The 15,052-nt window shown below is 43.4% G+C and overlaps 1 protein-coding gene across 1 annotated transcript in view; it reads right to left on the reverse strand.

The window, feature by feature from the left end:
- SPIRE1 (spire type actin nucleation factor 1) overlaps positions 1–15,052 on the reverse strand; it is a 183,954-nt gene that overhangs the window by 22,607 nt on the left and 146,295 nt on the right. Inside the window, exon 9 of the mRNA XM_075826447.1 lies at positions 10,015–10,181. Coding sequence (XP_075682562.1) covers positions 10,015–10,181 — 167 coding nt within the window. The remainder of the gene's footprint in view (positions 1–10,014; positions 10,182–15,052) is intronic.

Consider the following 15,052-nt stretch of genomic DNA (forward strand, 5'->3'; position numbering starts at 1 on the left):
TTGTAAGCCCAACTCCAGCAGGATCGCACTAAATTATTGATATTAGGGGGAGACCTTAATACTGTAAGGTCCTCTAGGGAAGATAGAAGTGTAGGGGCTACTTCACAGAAACAGAGGGATAGGATCTTGCCTGATTTTTTAAGACACACTGCCCTGGCAGATGCCTGGAGGAGTTTACATCCTGATGCTAGGGAGTATACTCATTTTTCGCACGTGCATCAATCGTGGTCGCGTATTGATTACTTACTGGTGAACGAAGCTTGTTCCCGCAGATTGCGCGACGCGACGATAGAAGATCTTGTCATCTCTGACCACTCCCCGATTACCATTACTCTGGCTGACACAGTAGCTAAGGGAATGGATTTTATATGAAAGTTTCCCTCATTTCTGGCGACGGACGAAGACTTTTTACAAAAACTAAGGGGATGGTGGACGGAATTTGAAGGGGATAATGCGTCACACCGTACGGACCCGTCGTTGTATTGGCGTACAGCAAAAGCGGTAATTTGCGGGAAAATTATGCAATTTATGGCCAATCTGAAACGTAAGACCACTGAGGGGTACAAGACGGCAAGCAAGCGATTAAGGTGTGCATATACAGCATTTTTACAACATCCTCGGCGTCTCTGGGGGAGGCATGGAGTGCAGCCAAGTGACAATTTGATCAATGGCTAGATAAAAGAGAAAGCATTTATCGGTCTCAATTTGATGCTAACCTTATGCGCTTTGGCAACAAAGCGGGCAAATGATTAGCACGCCTGGCGAGGGGGAGGTATTCACCATCACACATTGTATCCCTTAGAGACGCCGACGGAATCCCTACAGCGGATCCGAAAAAAATTAACACTATTCTGCGTACGTATTATCAAGCCCTTTATTCGGACATGCACATTGACCCCCAAAAAGGTAGGGAATTCTTGGAGAAGGTAAAGTTACCGGGGCTCACGCAGGAGCAGAACGATCTGCTGAGCGCAGAAATCACGGTGGAGGAACTCACGATCACAATCAGGACCCTACATAACGGAAAGGCCCCGGGGCCGGATGGGTTCACGGGAGAATTTTATAAGTCACTAAGAGAGGAAGTCAGCCCCACTTTAGTGGAGTATTATAATATTTTACTAAAGACCGGTACTTTCCCAGCGGAGGCCAAAATAGCGCATATAAAGGTGCTGCCCAAGAAGGGGAAAGATCCTCTTGACCCGGGGTCATATCGCCCGATCTCATTGATAGATCAAGACCAGAAGCTACTTACAAAAATCTTAGCTAACCGCTTGGCCATATATTTGCCAGCATTGGTGGGGAAATCTCAAGTTCGATTTGTAAAGGGTAGGGCGGCAGTGACTAATCTGCGTAAGGTGTTGACGGTCCTAGAAACAGTAAGGCACGATCCTCAGCCAGGGGCCCGACCGGCACTCTTGGCGCTAGACGCAGAGAAAGCTTTTGATAACATACAATGGGAATGGCTGGGGATGGTGCTGGATAAGATGACGATCCAGGGAGCCTTTCGGATCTTTTTGAAAGGGGTCTATAATAATCCCCAAGCGCGCGTCTACTCCTCAGGGTTTTTATCGGCTCCCTTCCAATTGCATAAAGGAACCCGGCAAGGATGCCCACTGTCGCCACTTTTATTTAATCTAGCACTGGAACCTATGGCTAGGTTTCTGGAAGAGTCCGCAGTATTTAAAGGTATCCAGGTGGGGTCTCGGGCAGTCAAGTTAGCCTTGTTTGCTGACGATGTTATACTGTTTATGTCAAATCCCCAAGAACACTTAATGCCGGTCTTTCATTTTTTGCAGGACTTTGGGCAATGCTCGGGATACAAAATCAATATGGCTAAAAGTGAACTGCTGGAGTTGGGCAAACCGTTACCCGGGGCATTTTGGCAGTCCTTGGGATGCGGAATATCCCCGGTGAAACAATGCATAACTTATCTAGGCATTAAGATAGGGAAGGGGCCTGAAACTCTATATGGTCTGAATTATCCACCGCTGTTGGGGAGGTGCCACCTAATCAAGATGGTTAGTTTCCCCAGACTGTTATATCCCTTTCAAACGCTCCCGCTCTTGCTGAAACATGGGGATGTCTCCAAACTGAACTCCGCATTCACAAAATTTGTATGGGCAGGAAAGAGGCCTCGTATTGCACTTACTAAACTCATGATCGGCAAGCAGGAGGGGGGACTGAAGTTTCCCAACATTAGGGGATACAATGTGGTATGTCTTTTTCGTCATGCAGTGGATTGGCTTCATGAAACGAGCCATTATTCCAACTTAGAGCTGGAAGGGGAGTACGCCTCACCCTGGAACTTAAAAGCATTATTGCATTGTAGAGTGGCCTCCCTTCCGTGCCGTCTCAAAACCTCCATTGTCCTGAGAGACACAGTCCTGGCCTGGAAAGCGGTTCGTAAATGTTTTGGCTTGCCTCACCTGCTCTCCAAACACATGCCGCTGTGGGGACACCCGGAGTTCCTGCCGGGAGTAGACAGTAGGAGTAGATTTGCCTCTTGGGGGGAAGCAGGTATTAGTAACGCAGGGGATCTTATGCATAAAGAGGAAAGGAGATGGTTAACAGGGTCGGAAATCAGAGCTAAACTCAATCCATTAGAGGGCAATGTTAATGTTGATTTTATACAAGTTTTCCAGGTGCGGTCGTTCTGTACCTCTAGGCTCAGAGATTTGAATAAGGAAGCTACCACTCACTCTGGATGAGGTCATAGGCCCAACGGTTCTTCGGGCGACTATCTCGAGGTTGTATAGTGCACTCGGGGATTATTTTGTCCGCCCGCGCCCACGGGTTATGTTCAAAATATGGGAACGATGGACGCAAGATCCGGCAATAGGAGAGACCATATTGGAGGGTTGGGAGACGGTACGGAAGGTGATAGTGAACGAGAGCTGGAGGGAAACCTATTTTAAACTAATACATTCGGCCATATATGGCTTTAATATTTTACCCTCGCAGTCCTTCCCCGATCGCATTACGAGCTGTCCCAAATGCAACACACCCCTGACAAATTTGTGGCACGGAGTATGGAGCTGTGTTCAGACTGAACGATACTGGGAGATGGTACGCAGATATATTGTGGATCATTGGAAGGCGAAACTTCCGATGACGCCTCAAGCGCTGCTGTTCCATCAGGCGCGACCACCAGAGGAAGAGGGGGCTCGAGGAACGAGATCTCCGCTCCCCTTGGTGCACACAATTTTGCTGGTGGCCTTGAGGTGCCTTCTGTGTAAATGGCTGGAAGCGGATACAACGGGTCTCGACATGATCGTGACTAGCTTGAAACAATTACTAGCTCTCGAACGGGTGGAGGTAGAAAGAAGGAAAGAAACGGGAACCAAGAAGTTATTTGCTAAATGGCAAATATTTATAGAAACGCAATGCACAGCGACTGAGGTGGTGGAAATTGTTACGCCCTTTAGACACACAGCATGCTATCACACGCAATTTCTGGCAGGCACATTAGGAGGCTTACAAATGGAACCTAGATAATAGAAGGGGAAGGGATGGGACGGAGATATTATCTGACGGCCTGGGTCGTGTTCGGGGATAGGGGAAGTCAGGTTGTTAACGTTTTTAGTCGCTGGACAGATGCAAAGAGATATGCCATGAGTATATGTTATGTTACTGTATGTTGTGTTAGTTATATTCGCAAGTATGCGAGATTCAAATTGTAACGCAATTTTTCTGTGAAATGTTTGTAAAAAAGTGAAAAAATGTTAATAAAAATGATGTTTTAAAAAAAAAAAACAACGGCCGTCACGCGAACAGATGTATTTCAATGGGGCCGTTTACAACGGAGCATGTATTTCAACGGAACGTGTGAAGGGTCGGTGGGACGCGTCCTATTTTCTTGCGCTTTTACACATCCCTTCATAGACTCCAATCTATGAGGGAACTGTGATAACGCGTCCCGCACGGGTATACCTCGGACGTGAAAACGTCTGTTTAACACGTCCGAGGTTGCACACGCTCGTCTGAATGTAGCCTTAGACATAATCCAATCAAGGCCACATGCACACGGCAGAGTCATACGCACATGCCTGTATGGCAGGAAACAGAGACCGTACGCTTCCCTAGTACGGAGCCATATGGCTTCCATGTGCTGCCCTACAGGGTCGGTCAGGGATGCCGGATGTACAAAGCTATCCTCCATACATAAAGCATGTTACAATTTTTTCTGCCGGATTAATTTGTCTATTATGGCTCTGTATAAAAATAATGATTAAGAACTGAAAAGTTCTAAATGCGTAGGCGTTCTCTCCCGGGATTTTTTAATTTCCTGTTTTAATTTGGACTTAAATAAACAGTTTTGTATTTTTTCACATCATATCGTGTGCTGGACCTCTAACTTTTTTCCATAAAAATAAAATACCACTTAAAAAAACTCAGGTACAGTAGTACTATGTTCCCGGGGTACTCATACAAAGCCAGAACAAGCATTAGAGAAAAATATAACTAGGGTAAAAGCTGGGTTTCAGCTTAACTAAAGATACCCTTTCGAAGTTTGTACCAGTCCAGAAAAAACACAAAAAAACACAGATGGGATTAGCAACTAGCTGAATATAGGTCAACAGCCCAGTCAGATTGATAGGGACTTGTTTTCCGCAACACACAAAGAATGGCCGACCCTTACTTATTTACATACGAACTAAAAAGGTTGTGTGGTACAGACAAACCCTCTTCAATGGTTTCTAGGACATGACCAATGAATGAATGCATGGACTTGGGAGGTTGTAGGTACATGGAATTGTGATCAGAGGACCAGAAGTGGCCAGTGAAATCTATCAAATGTCCATTGGTGTCATTGAGTGCCCTGCAATTCTTTGTTCAGCAGAGGAAAGACGACATTTTGTTGCAGTTGGAGCAGTGGAACCACCACGATCACCTAACTCACCACGATCACTTGGCTCAAGAGGACCTGCAAGATAGGCAACCCCTTTAACTAAAAGGGAACCACTTCTAATGAGTTATCCAAACGACACTTCTTTAGTATTAGGCTACATTCACACGAGCGTGACAGATTTACGCACGTAAAATCTGTCCGCGTGCATTGCATTTTGCATCAGTGTGCTTTGCGTGTGGCATGTGTTTTCCCATACACTCGCAAGCACTTTTTTTTCAATGTAATTGATGCGTAAAACACGGACAGCACACGGATGTGCATCCGTGTGCGGTCTGTGGTTTTCATGCACAAATTTACTTCAATGGGCGGCTAGGTGCGTGAAAACACACCAGTATAGGACATGGGGAGTTTCATGCAACGGACAATCACTGCGTGATAGGAGCTTGTCAGCTCTAGGTGGGAGGAGATCGTGATTACATCATGAATGTACTATTTATCGTAAAATGCAAATTTTAATATTAGTCAGGAAAACTTTGAAAATCCATGCCAGAATGGGTGTACAATCCTTTTCAAAGTAAGTACATCAGGTCTAAGAGATCTATTTAGAACGCCTCATGCACACGGACGTGTCCGATAAACGTGGGTGAATCGGGTCCATGTGTGTGGCGTTATGCATCAGTGTGCTTTGCGAGTGGCATGCGTTATTCGCACACTCGCAAAGCACATATTTTTTTCTTCTTATTTACAAATTGATGCGTACATCACGCACCGAACAAGCATTTGCATCCATGTGCGGTGCGTGGTTTTCACGCACCCATTGTCTTCAATGGGCGCGTAGGTGCGTAATAACGCACCAATATAGGACATGCAGTTTCTTTCACGCAGCGGACTCTCGCCGCGTGAAAAATCACGCATGTGTGAACGGCCGCATTGAAATCAATGGGTCCGTGTGCCTTGCGATGTTTCAACGCACAGCACACGGACGTGATTCACGCTCGTGTGAAGGGGGCCAAAATGTATGGAATTTGAATCGTGACATCTGGCAACAGATACTCTTTAGAGGGGTTTTCCCAACTTAGCCATAAATGTCCGTTAGATGTGGGTTCCAGCTCCGGGACCCGACCTTTATATAGAGAATGCGGGTCGCCCGACCCCGTCGCCTGGTGCGGAGGCTGCAGATTATGCAAGCGTCTCTCTTCATTCTGTTGTATGAGAGTAATGGAAACAGCCAAGCAGGTCCTCTCTCCACTAGTCCCCACCTGGAATCTGCGCCTAGCGGCCACCGCAACCCGCAGTGCAGTAGTCGAGTGACCCTCATTCTCCATATAAGTTAGGGTCCCAGAGCTGGGACCCGCATATATCAGACATTTATAGCATATAGAGTGGATATGTCATAAATGTCTAAGTTGGAAATTCCCCTTTAAGTAACATTTGAAACCCCCTGAAGCTCCTCAAGTTAAAGGGGTTGTCCAGGAATAAATTTTATTTATATTTTAACTTAATTGGACATATTTAAGTACATTTCTAATATATTGTCTGTTTACCTGTGGCAGTGTTACTCTGTTCTGATCTGATCTGCGGTCACGAGACCGCACAGAGAGTAAATTTTTCATTTCCTGTGTCTTTGCTCAGCCAGCACTACCGGCTGAGAAATGCACGGCGCGTCATCAACTACATTTACAGGCAGTGGACCGGGCGGATGTTTCATGAGCTCTTCAGAACTCCGCCTCCTCTGGTCCTGCCGCTTGTAAACATAGTTGACGACGCTCCATGTCTCTACACAGCAGGAAGTAATGGCTGAGCAGAGACACGGGTCGTACACGCCCCCTCCTCCTATCTCGGAGATCCCGCACTGCCTGCCCATCTCCTCTCATCTCCCACGCCGCCTCCCATGAACCCCACCCCCCGCGCGGAGCGCACCCCCCCCTCGCCGGCAGAACCTTCCCTGATGATATATACAGTTACTACAGGGGTTATATAAATACAGGGATGATGGGGGTTATATACAGGAATGATGGGGCCATCATCCCTGAATATAACTCCCATCGTCCCTGTGGATAACCCCCATCATCCCTGTGTATTACCCCCATCAATACTGTATATAACCCCATCATCTCTGTGTATTACCCCCATCATCCCTGTATATAACTCCCATCATCCCTGTGTATAACTCCCATCATCCCTGTGTACAACTCCCATCATCCGTGTATTACCTCATCATCCCTGTGGATGATGGGGGTTATACACAGGGATGATGGGGGTTGTACACAGGGATGATGGGGGTTGTACACCGGGATGAGGTAATACACAGGGATGATCGGGGTTATATACATGGATGATGAGGTAATACACAGGGATGATGGGGTTACATATAGGTTGTATACAGGTATGATGGAGTTATATCATCCGTGTGTATTACATATTCATCCCTGTTTATAACCCCATCATCCCTGTGTATTACCCTCAACATCCCTGTGTATTACCCGCTGTCCGCTGTCTCTAACATCATGTCCTCTCTCTATCTGAAACTGAATCTTTCTAAAACTGAGCTCCTTGTGTTCCCACCATCTACTAACCTCCCTAAACCTGATGTCTCCATCTCTGTGTGTGGAACTATCATAACTCCTAAGCAGCACGCCCGCTGTCTCGGGGTTATTTTTGACTCAGATCTTTCCTTTACTCCTCACATACAATCACTTTCACGCTCCTGTCATTTTCACCTCAAAAACATCTCCAGAATCCGCTCTTTTCTTACGGAGGAAACTGCCAAAACTCTCATTGTTGCTCTGATTCACTCTCGTCTTGACTACTGTAACTCATTACTAGTCGGTCTTCCCCTCACTAAACTCTCCCCTCTCCAATCTATCCTCAATGCAGCAGCCAGGCTCATCTTTATGACCAACCGCTACACCAACGCCTCAAATCTGTGCCAGTCACTGCACTGGTTGCCCATCCCCTTCCGAATAAAATTCAAACTTATTACTCTCACCCACAAAGCTCTCCACAGTGCTGCACCTCCTTACATCTCCTCCCTCATCTCTGTCTACCACCCTACTCGGGCTCTACGTTCTGCCAACGACCTTAGATTAAAATCCTCCATAATCCGAACCTCCCACTACCGTCTCCAGGATTTCTCTCGTGCTGCACCCGTCCTCTGGAATGTGCTACCCCAGACAATCAGATTAATTCCCAATATCCACAGTTTTAAACGTGCCCTGAAAACACATCTATTTAGACAGGCCTATAACATTCCCTAATCTGACTCCTTTCCATGGCCCTCCATTTAGATTAGTCATCAGAATAAGATTCCCTCACACTCCTTCTCTTCATGTCCGTCATACACGGATACTGGCTGGTGACCGGTTCATGCAGCTTTATGTTACCACCGCATGTGTATAAAAATGGCCGGACCATTGTACAGAACAAACACTATTACACTTTGTGTCTCCCTTATGTCCTCATAGATTGTAAGCTCTTGCGAGCAGGGTCCTCACTCCCCAGGTTTGAATTGTAAATGAACTTTGTCACTATGTAATGTCTGATATTGTTTGTTTCATGTTCCCTCTAAATTGTAAAGTGCTGCGTAATATGTTGGCGCTATATAAAGATTATTATTATTATTACCCTCAACATCCCTGTGTATTACCCTCAACATCCCTGTGTATTACCCTCAACATCCCTGTGTAATACCCTCAACATCCCTGTGTAATACCCTCAACCTCCCTGTGTATTACCCTCAACATCCCTGTGTACTACCCTCAACATCCCTGTGTACTACCCTCAACATCCCTGTGTACTACCCTCAACATCCCTGTGTACTACCCTCAACATCCCTGTGTACTACCCTCAACATCCCTGTGTATTACCCTCAACATCCCTGTGTATTACCCTCAACATCCCTGTGTATTACCCTCAACATCCCTGTGTATTACCCTCAACATCCCTGTGTATTACCCTCAACATCCCTGTGTATTACCCTCAACATCCCTGTGTATTACCCTCAACATCCCTGTATATAATCCACATCATCCTGTGTGATTTTTACTGGGTGTGTGACAGTGCAGGGTGCTGGGTGACTGTAATTAGAGCAGGGAATGATCCTGTGAACATAGAGAGGCGTGGCAGTATGAAAATAGCCGAGATGCTGTGGAGGGAGGAAGGAGGGAATGTAAGCTGTCTCCTCAGATGCAGCAAGGGATCATGGGTATGATGGGTTACAAGACAGGAAACAGCCAGGACCAGAAAAAGGGATGTAAAAAAACAGAAAGAGCAGCAGTGAAGATTGAGATCTAACAAAAACTGGTTAGAAAGTATGTAGGGGGTTTTAGGGAAGGCAAACCATGGCTCGGGGACACTTTTTAGAAAATATTGTTTTCCTGGCCAACCCCTTTAAAACATGCAATTTTTCATATACTTATCCACTGAAGTAGATTTGTTGTTCCCCACTGCCTCCATCAGAACCCATTGTGTCAAGAGTTTAGATTTGAAAGTGATGATGTGTCGTCCATAAAACGTGATCACAGTTGCCAATGACTACCAGCCAGAGTGTAATGTTTTACCAATAGAAACATAACATCCCATGGCCACCACAGACACATGACGTGAGATCATCATGTCTAAATCTAAACAATGGAGTGGCAGGGACCAACAGAGGCCACCAACAGGGGACTGGAGCAGATTAAAAATGTTACGTTTTTCCGAATTCCTATATGATCAGATTTCTTGATTGGGGATACTGAGAGTTCCTGCTAGTCTCTGGCCCTCCTCTGATAATGATTTGTATGATATGTGCGGACACTTTGTATTATATTTGTCAAACAGTCTTTTCCACTGACTAAAACATTGATGTGATAACGATACGATATTGAATGATTATTATGATGGACCTCTAGAGGCATCTACTTCTTTCCTGGAACATGTGCTACTTTGTCTTGTACAATGTTATTTTCTAAAAGCGGGTTTTCATTTTGAGCACAGGGTGGGATAGGGTGGAGGATGTTCAAAGTTGTTTTCATGTATGTAAACTGTGAAAATGTTAATAAAAAATTTATTGATTTTCACAATTTTTTATTATTTTTCCATTTTGGTGTGGAGAGCTTCAGAAGCAGGAGGGTGTAGGCACTCGAGAACCTGCAGTTTGTCTGCAGCTGGAAACTAGTGCTTACCTCGGATTCTGAACTGTCCAACTCAGCAAGCGTTGGGGCTTTTAACAGCCTCCTTCGTTGAACGGTCATTTGCATTGCTCTCCCATCCACTCTGGACCGCTCCACTACATCTCCATTTACCACGGTGCGGTTCGGCTGCTTTCTTGTAACTTCAGGAGTTGAAACATCTGCATTTCCCACAAAAAAAATATAAAAAAGTAATGTAGATTGCAGCAGAAATACACTATAGCTACATCTTACTTGTTCATTAAGTTTGCAGGTACATACATTTTATTGACCGCTGTTAAAAAAGCAACCTGGCTTGGCTGCCACATATGAAATATTACACAGCACCTTACAGATACAGAAGCAGTACTCTTTATGGAGAATCCAACGTCAGAAATTGCTGTGAAAATCAATTATTCATTCTCATGGCCTCTGTGCTTCACAGCAATAAACTAACATGGCTTTTTTTTTTCATCGTTTGAAATACAATTTAGGAAAAAAATAAGTAAATCAAATAATACATAAAGTATGAATAGAGTTTAATTTTCATGGGAAGTTTACAAGTGGACCATAACTCATGCTGCTGGAGATGCATGTGGAGTGGGGATTTTTTTTATTTGAAAATGAGAAGGTCATTTCTGTAGATATAGCAACTAGATATACACTATATGGACAAAAGTATTGGGACACCTACACATTACACATACAGGAGCTTTTATGACATCCTATTCTAAATCCATAGGCATTAATATGGAGTTGGTCCCCCCCTTTGCAGTTAAAAACTCTCTCACTTTTTTGTGAAGACTTTGGAGTGTGTCCGTAGGAATTTTTGCCCATTCATCTGGAAGAGCATTTGTGAGGTCAGACACTCACGTTGGACGACAGGGCCTGGCTCGCATTCTCCATTCTAGTTCATACCATAGGTGTTTGATGGGGATGAGGTCAGGGCTCTGTGCGGGCCAGTCAAGTTCTTCCACACCAAACACACCCAACCAAACACACACACTTTATTCACCTTGCTTGGTGCCCTGGGGCACAGTCATGCTGGAACAGAAAAAAGCCTTAAACGATTCCCAAAGTTGGAAGCATACAGTTGTCCAAAATGTCTTGGTATACTGAAGCATTAAGATTTCTCTTCACTAGAACTAAGAGACCTAGTCCAACCCCTGAAAAGCAACCCCATAACATTATCCCTCCTCCACCAAACTTTACAGTTGGCACAATGCAGTCCTGTAGGTAACCTTCTCCTGGTATTTGCCAAATCCAGACTGGACCTACAAACTGCGCAGACAGAAGTGTAGTTCATCACTCCACAGAACACATTTTCACTGCTCTAAAGTCCACTGGCAGCGTGCTTTATACCACTTCATCCAATGCTTGGCATTGAGCTTGGTGATGTATGGTTTTCATGCAGCTGCTCGGCCACAGAAACGCATGCCAGGAAGCTCCCAGGGGCACAGTTTTTGCATGGATGTTCATGCCAGAGGAGGTTTGGAACTCTGCAGTTATTGAGTCAGCAGAACATTGGAGACAACATCTATGCGCCTCAGCACTCGGTGACTCCTGCTCTGTGGCTTTACGTGGTCTCCCACTTCATGACTGAGTTGCTGTGGTTCCTAAACGCTTCCATTTTGCAATAATACCACTCACAGCTGATCGTGGAATATCTAGGAGGGAAGCAATTCTACAAATTGACTTGTTGCAACGGTGGTATCCTATTATGGTACCACGTTCAAATTCAGTGAGCTCTTTAGAATGAGCCATTCTGTCACAAATGTTAGTAAAGGCGACTGCATGGCTAGGTGCTTGATTTTATACACCTGAGACAATGGCACTGAATTAAACACCAGAATTCAGCGATTAAGAGGTGTGTCCCAATACTTTTGTGCATATGTTAAAGCCCAAACGCTAAACTTAAAAATTCATGCGTGACTGCAGTTAAAGGGGTTCTCAGCTTTGGACAATCCCTATTTGTAAGAACTTGACAATAAGTAGATAAAGTGTCCCCTTGCTGGGACCTCCAGCGCTCAGCTGTATTTTGTGGGGAAACCACAGTAAGTGTTCAATTTACCTGCAGCGCTACCACAGGAGAAATTAAACAATACACACTGCTTATTCAAATCAATAAGTTGTTTGTGTAATGCCGGACAAGACAGGATATTAAAAGTGAGAGACTCTTTGTAACTACGCTCAACTCTGGCCAAGAAAGTGTAACCCCAACTTTCCCAACATGTCGCACTCATGTATCCAAGAAGCTATTCGTTATTTGGCAGGGTGCTCCCATTACAGAGCGGATGGTCGCCAATTTATTTTTATTTTCCTAACAAAACAGTAAGGTGAAAAAATAGAATTCTTAACCCTGTGAAAGCAAGTATATACTGGTTATTCAGGGAAAGAAAAAATTGCGAAAGCACCCATCGACTTCTATGGGCGAGTCCGTGGTGCAATTGCGGACAAGAATAGGACAGGTTCTTAATTTTGCAGATCATTTCTACGGCCCGGACGCACCTTCGTAAATAGACTGAAAGGATTCTGTGGCCAATAGAAATGAATGGGTCCGCAATTTCATCCCTAATTACGGATTCCGTAATTACGAATGAAAATTATGGTCGTGTTCATGGAGCCTAAATGAGAATTCATTTTTACTGAGAGCTCCATAACAGATTATATACCAAAAGTGCCAGGGAAAAAACAATATCATGCTTCAACACCTTGTCCGTTGACAACTTCATCCTACCAGTCTACTAAAGCCATACAAAACAAACAAGACTAGTTGACATTTGTGAAGTGAATTAAAGGAATTCGGTTTTGTGAGACCAACATTTTAGCAATTCCGCAAATTACATTAACATCACAATAAAGCACTGTACATACCACAAGACTGGGAGTAATTATGTAAATGGTGAATGAGGATAATGAATGACACAAGGATTAAATTAATTTCTCTCATGGTCAGGAACAATTTTATAACCAATAATTGAATGTAAAAAAATACTATTTAACTGAAGCATAAAAATGCATAACAAAAAAAAAAGAAGATGTAGAAGCAGATGCATGTTAGCCTGCATGTAAGGCTCACAGATAGAATATTTGACACTATTTTATTGGAATGGAAGGCCCAACTAATGCATTCTATTAGGGGTATGTTCACATGAACCAGCAGAGGAGCAGGAAGCCATATAGTGTTAATACGATTTTTGCTTTCTAAAAAAAGCAGTAGTATGAAAGGCCCTAGAGCTCCCTCTATGGAAAACCACATGTAAAAACAAAATCGTTTTTTATTGTGGTTTAAAATAAAATATAAAATGCCGCGTTCCCTAGGAACACAGTTTTTTTTTGTCCAGACTGTGTGAACAGTAGCATATGGACATCTTTGTCCAAGATATAGCACAAACACAGAACATGAATATACCCTGACCTGAGGCTTTGTGCACACGCAGAAGGTTTTATAGGATGGCCTGAAATCAGCTGCAAATCTGAAGTAAAGGGTATGCTAAGGATTTGAAAATCTGAAGGAGAACTTTATATCCGGGCAGAGGAGAACCTAATATATCCGGGCAGAGGAGAACCTAATATATCGGTCAGTTAGACATGGGTGAACATTGGACCATATTATTTTACCAAATATGTTATGCGGTACGTGTAAGTAGTAGTGCTGTTGTAGCACTGGAAAGACGCTTTGTCTATATATCTTCTATAAAACGTGGATAATCTTATATTGAACTTTGCTCAAGTGATTGGAGGAATTTTGTTTGTCTTTTGCCAACAGTTTTACTGAAGGTATTGTATTACAGTCTACTTTTGGAAGGGTTGTCCCAAAAGACAATTTTTGGGTTGACTTGGATCAAATTTGTTTTACAAGGTTGCCCATTTGTAAATAAAAGGAAAAAAAGAAAACTGCAACTATACATTTTCTTTGGGCTAAAACTTATTTGATGTCTCCTATCTTCATCAACAAATCCGAAACCGTATCATAGAACAAGTCTTCTGTAATTTTTGATACAGTGGTTGCATTTCTGACCATGACAGAAAACAACTATTCTGACAAAGGACCACATGAAAGAGGGACCACAACATCCACAAGAATACGCCAGGTGCACATTTTACCTGACAAGTCAAAACTGTAAGACATGCTAAGGGGCCGCATTACTGGAAAAACAAAAATAGTCTGTTAGGAAAAGTTGACAAAGTAAAATATAAGAACAATTATACATTTCAGATTACATGATCTGGTCTGGATAGCAGAATCTGAAATGTGACGGAATAAAAAGAAAAGTAAACTGGAAAAGAAATATCATGTAAAAGACATATAAAAGGGCAATATTGCAACATCCAAAATAAGGAGCAATTCCAACTAGGATAAAACAAAAAAATTCTACTGTAAATCTAAATCCTTCAGATTTCCTCTTTTATCCAGTTTTTTAAAATTCTATTCTGCGGTTTCTTTGCAGTGATAACTTATATGGATACCATTACAGTTCCCATTGGGTTCTCAACCAATTTCCTATGAATCCAGAATGGCAAATCTGCTTAGTTACGTTGGAAACTGATCCCCACCCACTCCCATATCGTGACATAAGTACGCAGATTTAGATTAGTAGAACTGGGTGGCAATCCCAAAAGCGGCAATGATAGCCATATTCATTGTCTCAAAGTTTACAAAAAAAAACAAAACAGATATAAGCAAGAAGCAGGTAGACAGAATTTCCCAGGATTTATATTTACAAATGTTTTTATTTTATGGGAAAATGCTATTTAAGTTAATAAAACATATGTCAACATAAGCCATCCAAGGCAGCCGTTTAACAGAAAAGTTATGGGGCAAATTTTGTTTCAATTTTTTAAAACCTATGTGCTTGCTGTTAGTAATTGGAAACATTTTATATACATCCAAAGGCTGTATATTCTACCATAATCTTTAGAACAGTGTATGCTGCATTATCTAGGTCACAGAGACTTGCCTATATGGTCGATATGGGCCTTCAGTCTTTTAATTTAAATAAGAGCATGCCAATTCACTGAGAGCAAACAGATGTTAAAAATGACGAGGTAA

This window comes from Rhinoderma darwinii, chromosome 5 (assembly GCF_050947455.1).
Source record: "Rhinoderma darwinii isolate aRhiDar2 chromosome 5, aRhiDar2.hap1, whole genome shotgun sequence".
NCBI classification, from domain to species: Eukaryota; Metazoa; Chordata; class Amphibia; order Anura; family Rhinodermatidae; genus Rhinoderma; species Rhinoderma darwinii.